At 39.7% G+C, this 18,067-nt stretch overlaps 1 protein-coding gene across 1 annotated transcript in view; it reads right to left on the reverse strand.

Moving 5' to 3' along the window:
- Positions 1-700: 700 nt before the first annotated feature.
- Positions 701-18,067, reverse strand: part of man2c1 (mannosidase, alpha, class 2C, member 1) — a 36,343-nt gene continuing 18,976 nt past the window's right edge. The window contains exons 16-26 of the mRNA XM_062061145.1: positions 14,024-14,167; positions 13,870-13,949; positions 13,538-13,632; positions 11,184-11,288; positions 10,935-11,091; positions 10,698-10,841; positions 7,375-7,484; positions 4,797-4,876; positions 4,587-4,729; positions 4,416-4,519; positions 701-1,941 (exon numbers count right to left, since the gene is read on the reverse strand). Of these exons, the coding sequence (XP_061917129.1) occupies positions 1,794-1,941; positions 4,416-4,519; positions 4,587-4,729; positions 4,797-4,876; positions 7,375-7,484; positions 10,698-10,841; positions 10,935-11,091; positions 11,184-11,288; positions 13,538-13,632; positions 13,870-13,949; positions 14,024-14,167 (1,310 nt within the window). The 3' untranslated portion in view covers positions 701-1,793. The remainder of the gene's footprint in view (positions 1,942-4,415; positions 4,520-4,586; positions 4,730-4,796; positions 4,877-7,374; positions 7,485-10,697; positions 10,842-10,934; positions 11,092-11,183; positions 11,289-13,537; positions 13,633-13,869; positions 13,950-14,023; positions 14,168-18,067) is intronic.

Consider the following 18,067-nt stretch of genomic DNA (forward strand, 5'->3'; position numbering starts at 1 on the left):
TGAAATTATTAACACTTTAGCGTAAAATATCAAATAATATTATTTAGTTCATTCTCGTAAGATACTAGACCAGGGGTCGGCAACTCGCGGCTCCGGAGCTGCACGCGGCTCTTTGACCACTCTGATGCGGCTCAACTGCATACTTGCCGACCCTCCCGATTTACCCGGAGACTTCCGGATTTCAGTGCGTCTCCCTGTAATTATTATTCTCCGATTTTCACCCTGTCATCTATAATAAGGGGATACTGTGATGACACAGCATTTAGCGCCCTCTATAGCCGGCAGTATCAGCGTGCCAGTCCAGGTACATGTTGTATGCAGCTTCTGCTTGCACACGTACGTAACAGCAAGGCATACTTGGTCCACAGCCATACAGGTCACACTGACGGTGACAATATAAACAACTTTAACACTCTTACTAATATGCGCCACACTGTGAACCCACACCAAACAAGAATGACAAACACATTTCTGGAGAACATCCGCACTGTAACACAACATAAACACAACAGAACAAATACCCAGAATCCCATGCATCCCTAACTCTTCCGGGCTACATTATACACCCCCTCTACCACCAAACCCCGCCCCCCACACATCAACCCCCCCCCCCCCCTCCTCTGTGCGTCGGTTGAGGTGGGCGGGAGCTGCATACAACATGTACCTGGACTGGCACGTTGTCAATGTTGGTTATAGAGGGTGTTATTATTGTTGTTTGGGTGATAATCAGCAGACATTCGAGAGTAAAGTGGACTTAAATTTCGGGGATCTCCCGGTAAAATCGGGAGGGTTGGCAAGTATGACGCTGTCAAGCGCCATTCATATAAAACTCGTGGTCCGCACTAACATTACATTTTCATATTAAGATGCGGGCTGCATGTTTGAAACCCCTGGTTTATACATAGCATAAAGCAAAAAAAAACCTTTGTATGCAGTGTTATTTCATTTTAAATTTCAAAAGACTTTTGTGGCTCCCATTGTTATCTTTAATTTGTGAAACTGGTCAAAATGGCTCTTTGAGTGGTAAAGGTTGGCGACCCCTGGACTAGACGTATAAGATTTCATGGGATTTAGCGATTCGGAGTGACAGATTGTTTGGTAAATGTATAGCATGTTCTATATGTTATAGTTATTTGAATGACTCTTACCATAATACGTTACGTTAACATACCAGGCACGTTCTCAGTTGGTTATTTATGCCTCATATAACGTACACTTATTCAGCCTGTTGTTCACTATTCTTTATTTATTTTAAATTGCCTTTCAAATGTCTATTCTTGGTGTTGGCTTTTATCAAATACATTTCCCCAAAAAATGTGACTTATATATGTTTTTTTTTCCTTCTTTGTTATGCATTTTCGGCCGGTGCGACTTATACTCTGGAGCGACTTATACTCTGAAAAATACGGTAAGCTTGACAAAGCCTCTAATCAAGCAGTGAACAGAAATGATGGCTACCGAGCTCCACTCTTTCCTCTCTCCCTCTTGAGTACAGGTAAAAAAAAAAAAGCTTCTTTATGGTGACGGCCACCTATGTCACGTGACACATGCTTCTGTTCCTCGTGTACACATCCACAAACACCACGTGACATACACACATGATCTTGCTCCTACAATGACTAACATGGCTAATTTGCATAAGACACTAAAAACTACTACTACACACCGACGTGTGTTATCAGTATTCTTCTATTGTGACATCACAAAAAAAAACCCACATGTACATTTAAATTAAATTATGTCACTTGAGGACAATTTGTGCAACTTAAGGCAAACCTTCCCTAAAAAATACCTTAAGAGGTTCCACTCTTTACCTGATGACTTGCTGTTTCAAATATAAGCAGCAGCGATCTAACTTGGAATGGAGTGAAGTGGAGAATGATCCCATCTGCAGTCACACATGCTGGCTGAGTCGTGTCTGTTTGCTCTAAAAGATCACAACTGAAAGGAAAGAGTATATTGTAGTCAACACACATACGTTTTATTGAATAATATTCTACAAACCCCGTTTCCATATGAGTTGGGAAATTGTGTTAGATGTAAATATGAACGGAATACAATGATTTGCAAATCCTTTTCAACACATATTCAATTGAATGCACTACAAAGACAAGATATTTGATGTTCAAACTCATAAACTTTATTTTGTTTTTGCAAATAATAATTAACTTAGAATTTCATGGCTGCAACACGTGCCAAAGTAGTTGGGAAAGGGCATGTTCACCACTGTGTTACATGGCCTTTTCTTTTAACAACACTCAAACGATTGGGAACTGAGGAAAGTAATTGTTGAAGCTTTGAAAGTGGAATTCTTTCCCATTCTTGTTTTATGTAGAGCTTCAGTCGTTCAACAGGGTCTACGCTGTCGTATTTTAGGCTTCATAATGCGCCACACATTTTCGATGGGAGACAGGTCTGGACTGCAGGCGGGCCAGGAAAGTACCCGCACTCTTTTTTTACGAAGCCACGCTGTTGTGACACGTGCTGAATGTGGCTTGGCATTGTCTTGCTGAAATAAGCAGGGGCGTCCATGAAAAAGACGGCGCTTAGATGGCAGCATACGTTCTTCCAAAACCTGTATGTCATACTTGCCAACCTTGAGAACTCCAATATCGGGAGGTGGGGGGGGCGCCTTGGTCGGGGTGGGGGGCGTGGTTGGGCTGGGGGGCGTGGTTAAGAGGAGAGTATATTTACAGCTAGAATTCACCAACTCAAGTATTTCATACATATATATATATATATATATATATATATATATATATATATATATATATATATATATATATATATATATATATATATATATATATATATGTGTATATATATATATATTTATTTTATTATATATATAAATAAAATAAATACTTGAATTTTAGTGTTCATTTATTTACACATTTCCACACACACACAACCAACACTCATCTACTCATTGTTGTACTTGAAAGTACAATGCTTTGTTAAGGGTTGAATTGTCCATCCTCTTTCTATTCTCTGTCACTATTTTTCTAACCATGCTGAACACCCTCTCTGATGATGCTTTGCTGTGTGGCACGCACAAAAGTGCTTTCATCAAATGCACGAGAGTGTGGAATCTTCCATCTCTCCCTAGCATGGCCCAAAACCGGTCAATCCTTGCTTCCTGGGGAAGATCTTCCCTGGCAAGCAATTGGTACTCCAGTACTTGTACCCGGAGGCTGGTCAGGTCCAATCGCAGCTGCGGCAGACTTTTTATTTTTTGGGGCGTGGCCTCCAGCTTCGGCTGAATGCCGGGAGTTTGTCGGGAGAAAATCTCTGTCGGGAGGTTGTCGGGAGAGGCGCTGAATATCGGGATTCTCCCGCTAAAAACGGGAGGGTTGGCAAGTATGCTGTATGTACCTTTCAGCATTAATGGTGCCTTCACAGATGTGTAAGTTACCCATGCCTTGGGCACTAATGCACCCCCATACCATCACAGATGCTGCCTTTTCCACTTTGCGTCGATAACAGTCTGAATGGTTCGCTTCCCCTTTGGTACGGATGACACAATGTCGAATATTTCCAAAAACAATTTGAAATGTGGACTCGTCAGACCACAGAACACTTTTCCACTTTGCATGAGTCCATCTTAGATGATCTCGGGCCCAGAGAAGCCGGCGGCATTTCTGGGTGTTGTTGATAAATGGCTTTCGCTTTGCATAGTAGAGTTTTAACTTGCACTTACAGATGTAGCGACCAACTGTATTTAGTGACAGTGGTTTTCTGAAGTGTTCCTGAGCCCATGTGGTGATCTCCTTTAGAGATTGACGTCGGTTTTTGATACAGTGCCGTCTGAGGGATCGAAGGTCACGGTCATTCAATGTTGGTTTCCGGCCATGCAGCTTACGTGGAGTGATTTCTCCAGATTCTCTGAACCTTTTGATGATATTATGGACCGTAGATGTTGAAATCCCTAAATTTCTTGCAATTGCACTTTGAGAAACGTTGTTCTTAAACTGTTTGACTATTTGCTCACGCAGTTGTGGACAAAGGGGTGTACCTCGCCCCATCCTTTCTTGTGAAAGACTGAGCATTTTTTGGGAAGCTGCCAATCATGGCACCCACCTGTTCCCAATTAGCCTGCACACCTGTGGGATGTTCCAAATAAGTGTTTGATGAGCATTCCTCAACTTTATCAGTATTTATTGCCACCTTTCTCAACTACTTTGTCACGTGTTGCTGGCATCAAATTCTAAAGTTAATGATTATTTGCAAAAAAAAATTTTTTAATCAGTTTGAACATCAAATATGTTGTCTTTGTAGCATATTCAACTGAATATGGGTTGAAAAGGATTTGCAAATCATTGTATTCAGTTTATATTTACATCTAACACAATTTCCCAACTCATATGGAAACGGGGTTTGTATATAAAATGTGACATTGCAGAAATGCCACTTACTGCCAGGCCTCCCTGATTGGAAGAGTCGTGTGGAGGGTTGCGGTCACACCTCCGCCGTAAGCCTCGTACATTCTGACAACGAGGGCTCCCTTCCTGCCTTCCGCCTGTTGTTGTGAATGCAGACTGAGCATACTTATTCAATATAGGTCAAGGTTATGGTCCGTGTGATACCTGTTTAACAGTCTCTAGGATGACGGCTGCAGGGCTGATGGAAAAGGCGCTCCAGAGCGCCAAGTCAGAGGAACACGGGGTTAACCTTAAAGGGAAATTGAGGTTGTACGCACACTGGATGACTGCGGCATCTTGGAAGGTCCCTGCAATACAAAATAGGATAAAAGTGAACATTTCAACGTGGGAAATACAACCTCAAGTGGGACTAACCTGCGTGTGGCATGATGGCATAGGTGAAGTGGTGACATCCCATATCAGCGTTGGCATCTGGAGCCTTTGGTGCCCTCAACCTGAGATAAAGAAGTATTCAAATGAACTGTTAGCGATTCGCGAACGAGCTGAGTCTTTTGAACGGATCTTTTAAGTGAACGATATGAACCAATTCCCATTTAGGAGTTGAAGTTTGTATGCCATTTTTATATCAAACTTGCCCCCACTAGCTACAGTACATGTGTGCACATTTACTGCCTACCAGGAAGGAGGAGAATTGACTATAGTGCCTGAAAACAAATAGTTCAGCAGGTAGGGTAGTACAGTTGTGCATTAATCTTTATTATGTGAATATTTATATTCTAGTTGTATTTATATGTATTGTAAATATGTACATTTAATTTTTAATTCATATTTTTTCTGTGTTAGTAGTAGTTTGCATTGACTTTATCTGTGGGATCTGTAGTATTTTTAAGTAAGGGAAAATACAACAGCATGAGGCTATGGTATGTGAGAATGAGATATTTTTAAGCGTTCTTTTTTAATCCATAGTCATGTTTAATGCAGGTAGTATTTTCCCATGTAGTGCGTCTTCTCGTGACCTCCTTGCTTTTATCTTATGTCCGCTAGTACTTTTTGGTCCGTCTTAAAGGCCTACTGAAATGAAATTTCCTTATTTAAACGGGGATAGCAGATCCATTCTATGTGTCATACTTGATCATTTCGCGATATTGCCATATTTTTGCTGAAAGGATTTAGTAGAGAACATCGACGATAAAGTTCGCAACTTTTGGTCACTGATAAAAAAGCCTTGCCTGTACCGGAAGTAGCGTGACGTCACAGGTTGAAAGGCTCCTCACATTTCCCCATTGTTTACACCAGCAGCGAGAGCGATTCGGACCGAGAAAGCGACGATTACCCCATTAATTTGAGCGAGGATGAAAGATTCGTGGATGAGGAACGTGAGAGTGAAGGACTAGAGTGCAGTGCAGGACGTATCTTTTTTCGCTCTGACCATAACTTAGGTACAAGGGCTCATTGGATTCCACACTTTCTCCTTTTTCTATTGTGGATCACGGATTTGTATTTTAAACCACCTCGGATACTATATCCTCTTGAAAATGAGAGCCGAGAACGCGAAATGGACATTCACAGTGACTTATCTCCACGACAATACATCGGCGAAGCACTTTAGCTATGGAGCTAACGTGATAGCATCATGCTTAAATGCAGATAGAAACAAAAGAAATAAGCCCCTGACTGGAAGGATAGACAGAAGATCAACAATACTACCAAACACTGGACCTGTAACCACACGGTTAATGCTGTACCGCCTGGCGAAGCCTAGCAATGCTGTTGCTAAGGACGCCATTGAAGCTAACTTAGCTACCGGACCTCGACAGAGCTATGCTAAAAACATTAACTCTCCACCTACGCCAGCCTTCATCTGCTCATCAACACCCGTGCTCACCTGCGTTCCAGCGATCGACGGCGCGACAAAGGACTTCACCCGATCATCGATGCGGTTGGCGGCTAGCGTCGGATAGTGCGTCTGCTATCCAACTCAAAGTCCTCCTGGTTGTGTTGCTGCAGCCAGCCGCTAATACACCGATCCCACCTACAACTTTCTTCTTTGCAGTCTTCATTGTTCATTAAACAAATTGCAAAAGATTCACCAACACAGATGTCCAGAATACTGTGGAATTTTGCGATGAAAACAGAGCTGTTTGTATTGAGATACAATGTGTCCGAATACTTCCGCTTCAACCATTGACGTCACGCGCAAACGTCATCATACATAGACGTTTTCAACCGGAAGTTTCCCGGGAAATTTAAAATTGCACTTTATAAGTTAACCCGGCCGTATTGGCATGTGTTGCAATGTTAAGATTTCATCATTGATGTATAAACTATCAGACTGCGTGGTCGGTACTAGTGGGTTTCAGTAGGCCTTTAAGGGCTCCTGTTTGTCGGCTTACACAGCTGTTTTGGCCAGTTTCTTATCTGTTTTGAAGAAGCAGCTGTGCTCCTTTCTGGGCGAGAGGGGCTGTTTTTGCTCTACATAAATGACTCTTTTTGTTTGGATTTAGACCTCTTCTTGCTGATGCTATTGTCGCACTGTAAGGGCTGGTCTCCTGAAGCTTCAGTAAAACTTGGCATTGTACTATTCTGTCTCTGGGGTCCTTTTTACTCAACCTATATGTCATCCAGAAGAACTTGGGATCGACAAGTGTGTTTTATTACCTGAGAGGAAGACTCAGGGAAGGCGCAACAGGTACCAGCCAATGTAATGTATACAATAAAAACTCAAATTGTAATAATATTTCAGAATAATTTCCACCAACAGAGTAAATATTGGTGAGATATGTAAGTTTTAATTACTAAAAGATCAATCTTTTAACTGCTGCAAGTGATGTTTGAGTTCCAGCAAACAAAATATAACGAGCCAGTCTTTTTAACGGCTCTTTTGACACGAATGGCACCACAAGATCGGTCTCCCTTGAAGGAGCCATACCTCCCATCTCTTTTAACTGCGACTCAGCAGTGTAATTCGTGTTTTATTCAAACGTTGACTTACAGCGAGAGCGTCATTGTGTTCTTGAAGACCGAATACCCGTACTTGCAGTCATTGAGCAGTGCCACTCCAAAATTGTGCTCTGACAAATCGGCCCATTTATGACCCCACACCTGAGGAGAAAAGAAACATGGTGGCAAATAGAAAAAGAGGAAAAAGCATTATTCAAAATAACTATATTACGCTAGTTGTAGTGTTTTGATAAGGTGTATGGACAAAAGTACTGTATTGAGACACCCTTTTTATTTACTGTAGTTCTATTGTCAACCTGTGTAAGTCTACAGTCCAGTTAATTTTTCACTTTTAGTAGGTGTACCAATACATTTGCATGGAAGAAAATGAAGCAAATGCCAGAGGCGTAGAAACCAGAGTGCTGGGAGCCGGGCCCTTCAGAGTGGGGACCTAACCGAAACAGGGACTAAAGGGGCAGGGGAGGACGAGCCTCTACCACAGCTTGGGCCTGGAGGAGCTCAGATCAAGTGTCCATCCATCCATCCATTTTCTACTGCTTGTCCCTCTCCAGCATTCTAATCACCACCGATAAAAGAGCTGGATGTATGTGGGCTTACAGGTTGCTCCAGTCAGGATGAGTCATGGTTGCTATGTTACATAAAATCAAAAACTCCGTAAATCAAAAGGCTCTTAACATGTTATATAATTCTTTCGTACTCCCTTATCTTAATTATTGTGTTGAAATCTGGGGTAACAATTACAAAACAAACATTAACTCTATATTCTTACTTCAAAAGAAAGCGATTAGAATTGTAAATTATGCAGATTATCATGACCATACCAATGCTCTGTTTATTAAATTAAAAACATTAAAACTGCACGATCTTGTTGACCTCAACACTGCTATTGTATTGTATTGTACAAAGCTCATAACCACATGCTGCCTGGGTGTCTACAGGAGAGGTTCAAACCCAGAGAGAATCCCTATGACCTCAGAGATTCAGCTGTCTTCTAGAAAGCTAAGATAAGAAGGAGCTTAAAAAGTAGATGTGATTCTGTCAGGGGGGTTCAACTGTGGAACAGCTTGGATGATTCCTTAAAATGTTCCAGTTCCATTCACACATTTAAAAAACACTTTAAGACATACTTGCCAACCTTGAGACCTCCAATATCGGGAGGTGGGGGGTAGGGGGTGGGGGCGTGGTTATTTACAGCTAGAATTCACCAACTCGAGTATTTAATATATATTTCATATATATATATATATATATATATATATATATATATATATATATATATATATATATATATATATATATATATATATATATATATTAAATACTTCACTTTCAGTGAATTCTAGCTATACATATATATATATATATATATATATATATATATATATATATATATATTAAATACTTCACTTTCAGTGAATTCTAGCTATATATATATATATATTTATTTTATTTACATATAAATAAAATAAATACTTGAATTTCAGTGTTCCGGTGGCTATTGTCCTGTTTAACTTCTCCGTTCATGATGAGTATATCATTTCGGCCACCGTGTTCAATGGAGAAGTCTGTTCTACAAAATTTACAGGCAGCATACCCCTTCCCCTTCGAACTGTCCTGGATGAACTGAAATTCTTGTTTCCATTCGTTTTGGAACTTGCAAGCGTATTTCTTCATCTTGCTCGTCGACGGCGTCGCCATGTCTGTAATTTCCTCGTTCTTCTGCTTTGTCTCCTTGTTGTGTGCGCAGTTGTGCACTCTACTCTCTAAAAGCCGTAGATGTTATGACGTCATTGGGCAGGCAAGCTGTTTATATTGTGGGAAAGCGGACGTGAGAACAGGCTGTCCCCACTCAGGTCCGCAGTGAGCTGGAGGGGGCGTGGCCTCCAGCTCCGGCTGAATACCGGGAGTTTGTCGGGAGAAAATCTCTGCCGGGAGGTTGTCGGGAGAGGCGCTGAATACCGGGATTCTCCCGCTAAAAACGGGAGGGTTGGCAAGTATGCTTTAAGACCAATGTCTTGAAAAATATATCACTCTTGAATCAACACAGTAGTTGATATTATGATCAATGTTAATTCAAATACTAAATGTGGGATATAAATAATAATGGAAGTATAATTGTTTGTATATAGTATATAAATTGGTGCAAAGGTTTAACTCGTGTACAAGGATATTTCACATGCCTTTACTGTGTATATAATTGAACTGTGTTTATGTTGTGTATTATGTGTATTTATAATATGTTGTACAAAGGACATTTCATAATTTTCGGAAGTTCATCTTGTACTTGACATTGTTTATAGGGTTAGGCGCAACAAGTGTTCAACTTCAGCCTAAACCCTTTCGGTCTGCAACATTTTCATTTTCAATTTATGAATGTACAACTGTTTGTTTATTTTGTTGACCATTGACCGAAGAATAATAATAAACTAAACTAAAAACTTTACAAGACTGACTCTAGTAGGTGTAAATATTAGGGGTGTAAAAAAAATAAACGATTTTTAGATTCATCGCTTTATATATTTGTAACTATTCTTACTTTTCTCTCTGGCACTCATGGAGGGTGGACGCTCCCCTTTCCTCTCCTGCTTGCTTCTTTGTCTTGTCTTAACTTTTTTGTTGCCTCTTTTTGCACTGCTCTCCAAATCAACTTTGGAACTATTTAACTGGCCTCAACAAAATTGGGTTTAGGGGAACCTGCTTGTCGTGACGGAGCGGTTGTTGCTGGACACACCACGGACTTTTGGGAGAAGGAGTGCCGCGTGCCTGGCGACCCTTTTCTGGGAACTGGAGCGAGAGCGAGAGTGTGACGGTCACGGACAAAAAACAATTGCTAGAAAGCAACCCGCTAAACTATACCAAATAAAACTATTGTAACTCATGTCGGTGCTTGGTGGTCCGAAGAACCCCCTGGAGGGCAACCTCCACAATGATAAACATATAATATATAAGTATATACAGTATCATATACTGCACATATATTATGTAAATATTACATATATGTTATATTTTATATTGCTACGACGGTACATTTTTAGTCTATTTTATACCTGCATTGTCCTCTCCATCCTTACACTTTCCATCCTTTGTAACTGAGCTACTGTGTGGAACAATTTCCCTCGTGGATCATTAAAGTTTGTCTAAGTCTAAGTGATTTTGATGATTATTTTTAATATTTTACCTTTCTGTTTTAATCTGTACAGCACTTTGGGGCAGTAGTCTGTTTTATAAATGTGCTATAAAAACACCTTGAGTACCCAACTACAAGCCTGTGCTGTTTCGCTCGATATCACAGGGTTTAAGGGCCCCTAGCCTGGCTCTGATTTGTTCCGCCACTGGCAAATGCAGTACACATACTTCAAACCTGGCCCAGTCCCACGATGTGTTCCTGTGTGTAGGTCTCTGCAGATGACCAAACTGAATCTCATACGTTGCGTTGGGACTGTGCACTCGCACTGGGAATTCAACCTTAAGAAACTTGTGTGACTCGGCCCAGTTCACCTGGCAATGGAGAAAGTTGGCATTTTTATCTGACGCTACGCTGTCATCAAAAGAGTTGCGTTTGAATCAATTAAAGAGCAAAAAGGAGCATACCTGCGTGTTGAACTTAATGTAAGGACACATGGCGTCCATCACAATCTCCTGTGTGACTGTACTTTTGTCGCTGATCCTCAGCGTGAAGCTGACACTTCCTCTGAGTTCATGCGAAGAGAGCACATGAGCAGGCTGCACCACTTCCACCACAGGCCTCCTGTGGGAAGTCATTGAACCATCAAAACTACACAACAGTTGTTAAGTCACAAAGAATGACGTGGAAATGGGTGTAGTAGTCATAACTCAGACCTTGTCTGAAGATGGTAGTCCATGACATCCCATGCATCCCAGTACATAGGTACGTCATCAAACATGACAAACTGGTTACCACAGCAGCCAACCGAAAGGGCTTCCCTGAAACCAAGAGCATCGAGAGATTACATTGTTGCACTCCCTACAGTTGAATGTAGTTGAAGGGGACCTATGATGATTTTTATCTACATTTAAAAAACCTTCTTTGTGGTCTAAAACATGAGTCTTCAATGTTTTCTAGACCAAAGACCCCCAAACTAAGGAAGGTGAAGGGGGAACCACTTATACAAACCCCATTTCCATATGAGTTGGGAAATTGTGTTAGATGTAAATATAAACGGAATACAATGATTTGCAAATCCTTTTCAACCAATATTCAGTTGAATGCACTACAAAGACAACATATTTGATGTTCAAACTCATGAACTCTTTTTTTTTTGCAAATAATCATTAACTTTAGAATTTGATGCCAGCAACACGTGACAAAGAAGTTGGGAAAGGTGGCAATAAATACTGATAAAGTTGAGGAATGCTCATCAAACACTTATTTGGAACATCCCACAGGTGAACAGGCAAATTGGGAACAGGTGGGTGCCATGATTGGGTATAAAAGTAGATTCCATGAAATGCTCAGTCATTCACAAACAAGGATGGGGCGAGGGTCACCACTTTGTCAACAAATGCGTGAGCAAATTGTTGAACAGTTTTAAGAAAAACCTTTCTCAACCAGCTATTGCAAGGAATTTAGGGATTTCACCATCTACAGTCCGTAATATCATCAAAGGGTTCAGAGAATCTGGAGAAATCACTGCACGTAAGCAGCTAAGCCCGTGACCTTCGATCCCTCAGGCTGTACTGCATCAACAAGCGACATCAGTGTGTAAAGGATATCACCACATGGGCTCAGGAACACTTCAGAAACCCACTGTGAGTAACTACAGTTGGTCGCTACATCTGTAAGTGCAAGTTAAAACTCTCCTATGCAAGGCGAAAAACGTTTATCAACAACACCCAGAAACGCCGTCAGCTTCGCTGGGCCTGAGCTCATCTAAGATGGACTGATACAAAGTGGAAAAGTGTTTTGTGGTCTGACGAGTCCACATTTCAAATTGTTTTTGGAAACTGTGGACGTTGTGTCCTCTGGACCAAAGAGGAAAAGATCCATCCGGATTGTTATAGGTGCAAAGTGTAAAAGCCAGCATGTGTGATGGTATGGGGGTGTATTAGTGCCCAAGACATGGGTAACTTACACATCTGTGAAGGCACCATTAATGCTGAAAGGTACATACAGGTTTTGGAACAACATATGTTGCCATCCAAGCAACGCTACCATGGACGCCCCTGCTTATTTCAGCAAGACAATGCCAAGCCACGTGTTACATCAACGTGGCTTCATAGTAAAAGAGTGCGGGTACTAGACTGGCCTGCCTGTAGTCCAGACCTGTCTCCCATTGAAAATGTGTGGCGCATTTTGAAGCCTAAAATAGCACAAGGGAGACCCCCGGACTGTTGAACAACTTAAGCTGTACATCAAGCAAGAATGGGAAATAATTCCACCTGAGAAGCTTCAAAAATGTGTCTCCTCAGTTCCCAAACGTTTACTGAGTATTGTTAAAAGGAAAGGCCATGTAACACAGTGGTGAACATGCCCTTTCCCAACTACTTTGGCACGTGTTGCAGCCATGAAATTCTAAGTTAATTATTGTTTGCAAAAAAAAATAAAGTTTATGAGTTTGAACATCAAATATGTTGTCTTTGTAGTGCATTCAACTGAATATGTGTTGAAAAGGATTTGCAAATCATTGTATTCCGTTTATATTTACATCTAACACAATTTCCCAACTCATATGGAAACAGGGTTTGTACTTAACAAAAAGGTGAAATAACTGAAAACATGTTTTGTGTTCTAGTTTCTTCAAAATAACCACCCTTTGCTGATTACAGCTTTGCACACTCTTGGCATTCTCTCGATGAGCTTCAAGAGGTAGTCACCTGAAATGGTTTTCACTTCACAGATGTGCTTAAAGCTCATCGAGAGAATGCCAAGAGTGTGCAAAGCAGTAATCAGAACAAAGGGTGGCTATTTAGAAGAAACTAGAATATAAAACATGTTTTCAGTTATTTCACCTTTTGTTGTTAAGTACATAACTCCACATGTGTTCATTCATAGTTTTGAAGTGACAATCTACAATGTAAATAGTCATGAAAATAAAGAAAACACATTGAATAAGAAGGTGTGTCCAAACTTTTGGCCTGTACTGTATGCCTCTACCTAATATTAAAATAGTGTTTTCTTAACATTAGGTGTAAGTTATTTTGTTTTAATCAGCTTCACTTAGTAACTGGAGTACCTGTTTGCAGAGATCAAATGCAGTGATGCCATTGTGCCATCTTTCTTCACAACAGTACGTATGATGCCGTTTTCCATGAGGACACTGCCGTCCTCCTGTAATAATAGAGAATAAATTACTTGAGTAAATTCTCCAAAAAAAAAAAAAAAGACCTGAGATACATTTTGACAAATTGGCAAAAAGATTGGTAGAAAATTGTGAAAGGGTTGTGTATCCATTTGACCTTTTTGAATCAAATATTCACAACTCTACTTGGTCTTTGTTTGAGAACACTTTTAGAGCTAACACTGGACAATATATGTGGATATAATGGACTCATGGGTTCAATGTACCTGAACAGTAACACAAACTGGAGTCGCAGGCTTTGTTTCTTGAATTAAATTCACACCAATACTGGGAACTTGCACCAGAGCTGTAGTGAAGCAGATAAAAAAAAGGGCAGTGGGCATGGAATAGCTGGAAAAACTACCACAGTAACAAACATACCCAACTCATTGCTGGGGCCATCTTGAATCTGAATAACTTCAAAGCGCTCCCAGGACAGAGAGTTGAAGACACCTGTGGCATCGCCCTTTGACACCAGAGCACTAAGGCTATCTTGCAGGAGTGCGGCTCCTCTCCTACGAATATCTACGACACAAAATAAAGAATGTCGGTATTTCTGGGAAAACAACAACATATCTTTATAAAGTCATGCTTTAAACGCTGTGCCGTCATTAATCGTCTGGTGAGTGATTCACTTAAACAAACGCCTACTGTGTCTCCCTTGAGTGCGAAAGCTGTGAGTAGCCATGTTTCTATCAGGCAGTTGAATAAATAGTGGGACCTCTTAACAGCAGGAAGCGTCTATAGATGGAGATGAACTCAAGGAAAAACAATTTCAGCTAGTGAGGGCATTGTCTGTAAACAGGAAACACAAACGTTTCCGTTTTTAAATTTTTTTATAAACAGCACATTTTGTAGTGGCCAAAACCTCGGGTTTGGCTTTAAAAAAGATGGTGCTTCATTCTTTCGACGAGTCAATTTTTTTGTAATAAAACAAAACAAACATTATTACAACATATTACAAACATTACCCATTTGCATGGTGAAACCTTGATGCGTAACTCCCCTTAGATAAACACTTGGTACCGGTTGGTCGAGTAAATTAACAACAACAACATCAGCACGTACATATATAAACCAGTGGTTCTTAACCTTGTTGGAGGTACCGAACCCCACCAGTTTCATCTGCGCATTCACCGAACCCTTCTTTAGTGAAAAATAAAATGTTTTGGTTTTTTTTCAAATTCAAGACAAAGTTATATGTTTTTGGTAACACTTTAGTATGGTGAACATATTCTAAGTAACAACGACTTAATTTAGAGTTATTTTTTTACACTAGGGGAACATATTCTAAGTAATAAAGACTTAATTTAGAGGTATTTGGTTAGGGTTAGTAGGGATGATGATCGAAAACGGTTTTCCCGGTTGTTCGATAAGAAAAGAACTGAGTCCTCATACTCGAATCCCTTTTTGAGAACCGGTACCCGTTATCGAGACCACTATAGTAAAGAAAAACAGTTGGTTCTTTATTCGAATCCCTGGGAACGAATCCCGTCCTGACAAGAAATGCTCCGTGGGACATCACAAGAAATGACGTCACGTAGCTCAGTCATTAGGCGCAGATAGCGAAAGCAGGAAAAAAATGGACCGGAAAAAGCGCTCCAAGGTGTAATAAAGTTCAAAACAAAAGGTATAATCCAATGAATAACTTTACTGAGAGATTTGAGCAGGGTACAAACACATGACCAACACTTTTACGACCAACCGGAAACATAGCAACCAGGCTAGCAACGCACCTCCTTTACGGCAGCTGTCGCAACGTTCTTACAGCAACCGCAGCACATACATATATATACAACACATCTCCCTTTTTTAACTTTTGTTTTTCTTTCCTTGTAAACAAAACAAAATCACACTGTATATGTGTTGTCTGTCTAATTATAAATAATGCAGACGAGGCGTGTTGGCTGAATTCTTGACGTTCTTGCGTGCTCATAACCTCATTCTTAGCTGCCGGGTGGCGACATGCAACAACACTTTTCGGGGCTACCGCGCATGCTCGTCACTCCCGTTACATGCTGGGTAGTGTAGTTGTTGTATTCCCTAGCTCATAACATCACATCTTTCCCCCTATAAAGAATTAATGTTAACTCAATAAAGTGTATTTCTTTTTTTAGCTTTAACTTTTCATTTTTTAGCATTGTAACCACATTTGCAAACAACTTTTCTCTTCATAGAATTTTCTTTCAATAAAGAAATTAAGTGCAAACATGTCAAAGCACCATAACAAACAGTTATGTCAACACTTTTTTTAAATTTATTTAATTATTTTTTTAAACAACTCGAAAAAACCACGAGTTCTTAACAACTCTCAATCAGCCTCTTAGGTGGCTGAACATGTCTTTTAGGTCAAGACAGTCTCTCAACAGCAGGTGACGCGGACACTGCTGTCAGTCCTTGGTCAGCACTTGCTCCGTGTCAGCAAGTTCTGCAGGTCCAGCTGAGTCCTGTTGAGCCTTTTCCTGAGTAATAGCTGTAGTTAGTATGTTCCAATAGCAGCAGAAGTGCACTTTTTGGAGAGCTGTATTATTTTCAGTTTTGTGCCCAAGGGACTGATTTTTATTTAAAACTATATTATTATTTATACACCTATAGTGATCACAGAGACAGATTGTTTTTGTGTTACTGTATATATTTGTTTTTCTGAAAAATCCCACTTAATATACTTTGGGTAACAACAGTCAATATTTATTTATTTTATTTTTTTAGGGGGGTAACAGTCAATTTTTATTTATTTATTAGATTTTACTTTTTTCTTATATAATAAAAGTGAGCTTTTGTTAAACCAAATATTGTGTTTTTTTTTTCCATATACAACAACCTATCTGGACTCGATAAGAGAATCGATAAGGAATCGGTTCGATAAGAGGATTCGATAATAGGCTCGAACTCGATAATTTCTTATCAAACATCATCCCTAAGGGTTAGGGTCAGGGTTAGGGTTATAATAAGGCCATGCCGAATAAGGCATTAATAAGTACTTAATAATGACTAGTCAAGAGCCAATATGTTACTAATTTGCATGTTAATAAGCAACTAATTAATGGTGAATATGTTCCCCATACTAAAGTGTTACCATGTTGTTTTACTGGTGCATAAAATGAACCGTGCATGAACATCACCTTGTTCAAACAACAAAACCAACACAGTGCATAAACTCACAACAAATTACACACCTGCAAACCAGTCAGCTGTTGCCGTATCCGTAATACGCCGATAGGGAGAAGTTTGTATTTACACGATGAGCCTTGACGCTGTGTTGTCAGGAACAGGCTGTTCTGAAAAACACCCCCGAGGACACCTCAACGATGGACGCTTTTGACCTCCCTTTCTCTCAACAACACCTGGTGTCGAACTCTGCAGATCGGCCCCAGTCCACAAAAACATTTCAACATCACACCCAAGATAATTGGGCATACATGCACGCACTCTCCCCTCCCCCACGCCACGCCTTCACCACCGCTTGTTTGCTCCAACTCCCCCTCTCTCTGTTGCGAGTTTGTTGTGATTACATGTAACGTGTTTATGTGTGCATTGCAAATGAGGTTTTTTCCCTTGGACTCAGTCTGGACCCCCTCCTGTGGGTCCAGCCTTTGACTGATATTTTTTTACTCTTCCCCCGCCGTAAAAATGGCTGCTCCGTTGGCGGTCTCGTCTTGTCTCCCTGTAACGCAGGGGTCACCAACCTTTTTGAAACCAAGAGCTACTTCTTGGGTACTGATTAATGCGAAGGGCTACCAGTTTGATACACACTTAAATAAATTGCCAAAAATTGCCAATTTGCTCAATTTACCTTTAACTCTAAGTTATTATTAATAATTAATGATATTTACACTTAATTGAACGGTTTAAAAGAGGAGAAAACACCAAAAAAATGACAATTAAATTTTGAAACATAATTTATCTTCAATTTCGACTCTTTAAAATTCAAAATTCAACGGAAAAAAAGAAGAGAAAAACTAGCTATTCGAATCTTTTTGAAAAAAAAATAATAATAATTTATGGAACATCATTAGTAATTTTTCCTGATTAAGATTAATTTTAGAATTTTGATGATATGTTTTGAATAGGTTAAAATCCAATCTACACTTTGTTAGAATATATAACAATTTGAACCAAGCTATATTTCTAACAAAGACAAATCATTATTTCTTCTAGATTTTCCAGAACAAAAATTTTAAAAGAAATTCAAAAGACTTTTGTAATAAGATTTAAATTTGATTCTACAGATTTTCTAGATTTGCCAAAATATTTTTTTTGAATTTTAATCATAATAAGTTTGAAGAAATATTTCACAAATATTCTTCGTCAAAAAAAAAAAAAAGCTAAAATGAAAAATTTAATTAAAATGTATTTATTATTCTTTACAATAAAAAACAATTAAATTGTCAGGAAAGAAGAGGAAGGAATTTAACAGGTAAAAAG

This window comes from Entelurus aequoreus, linkage group LG10 (genome assembly GCF_033978785.1).
Source record: "Entelurus aequoreus isolate RoL-2023_Sb linkage group LG10, RoL_Eaeq_v1.1, whole genome shotgun sequence".
Taxonomy (NCBI): domain Eukaryota; kingdom Metazoa; phylum Chordata; class Actinopteri; order Syngnathiformes; family Syngnathidae; genus Entelurus; species Entelurus aequoreus.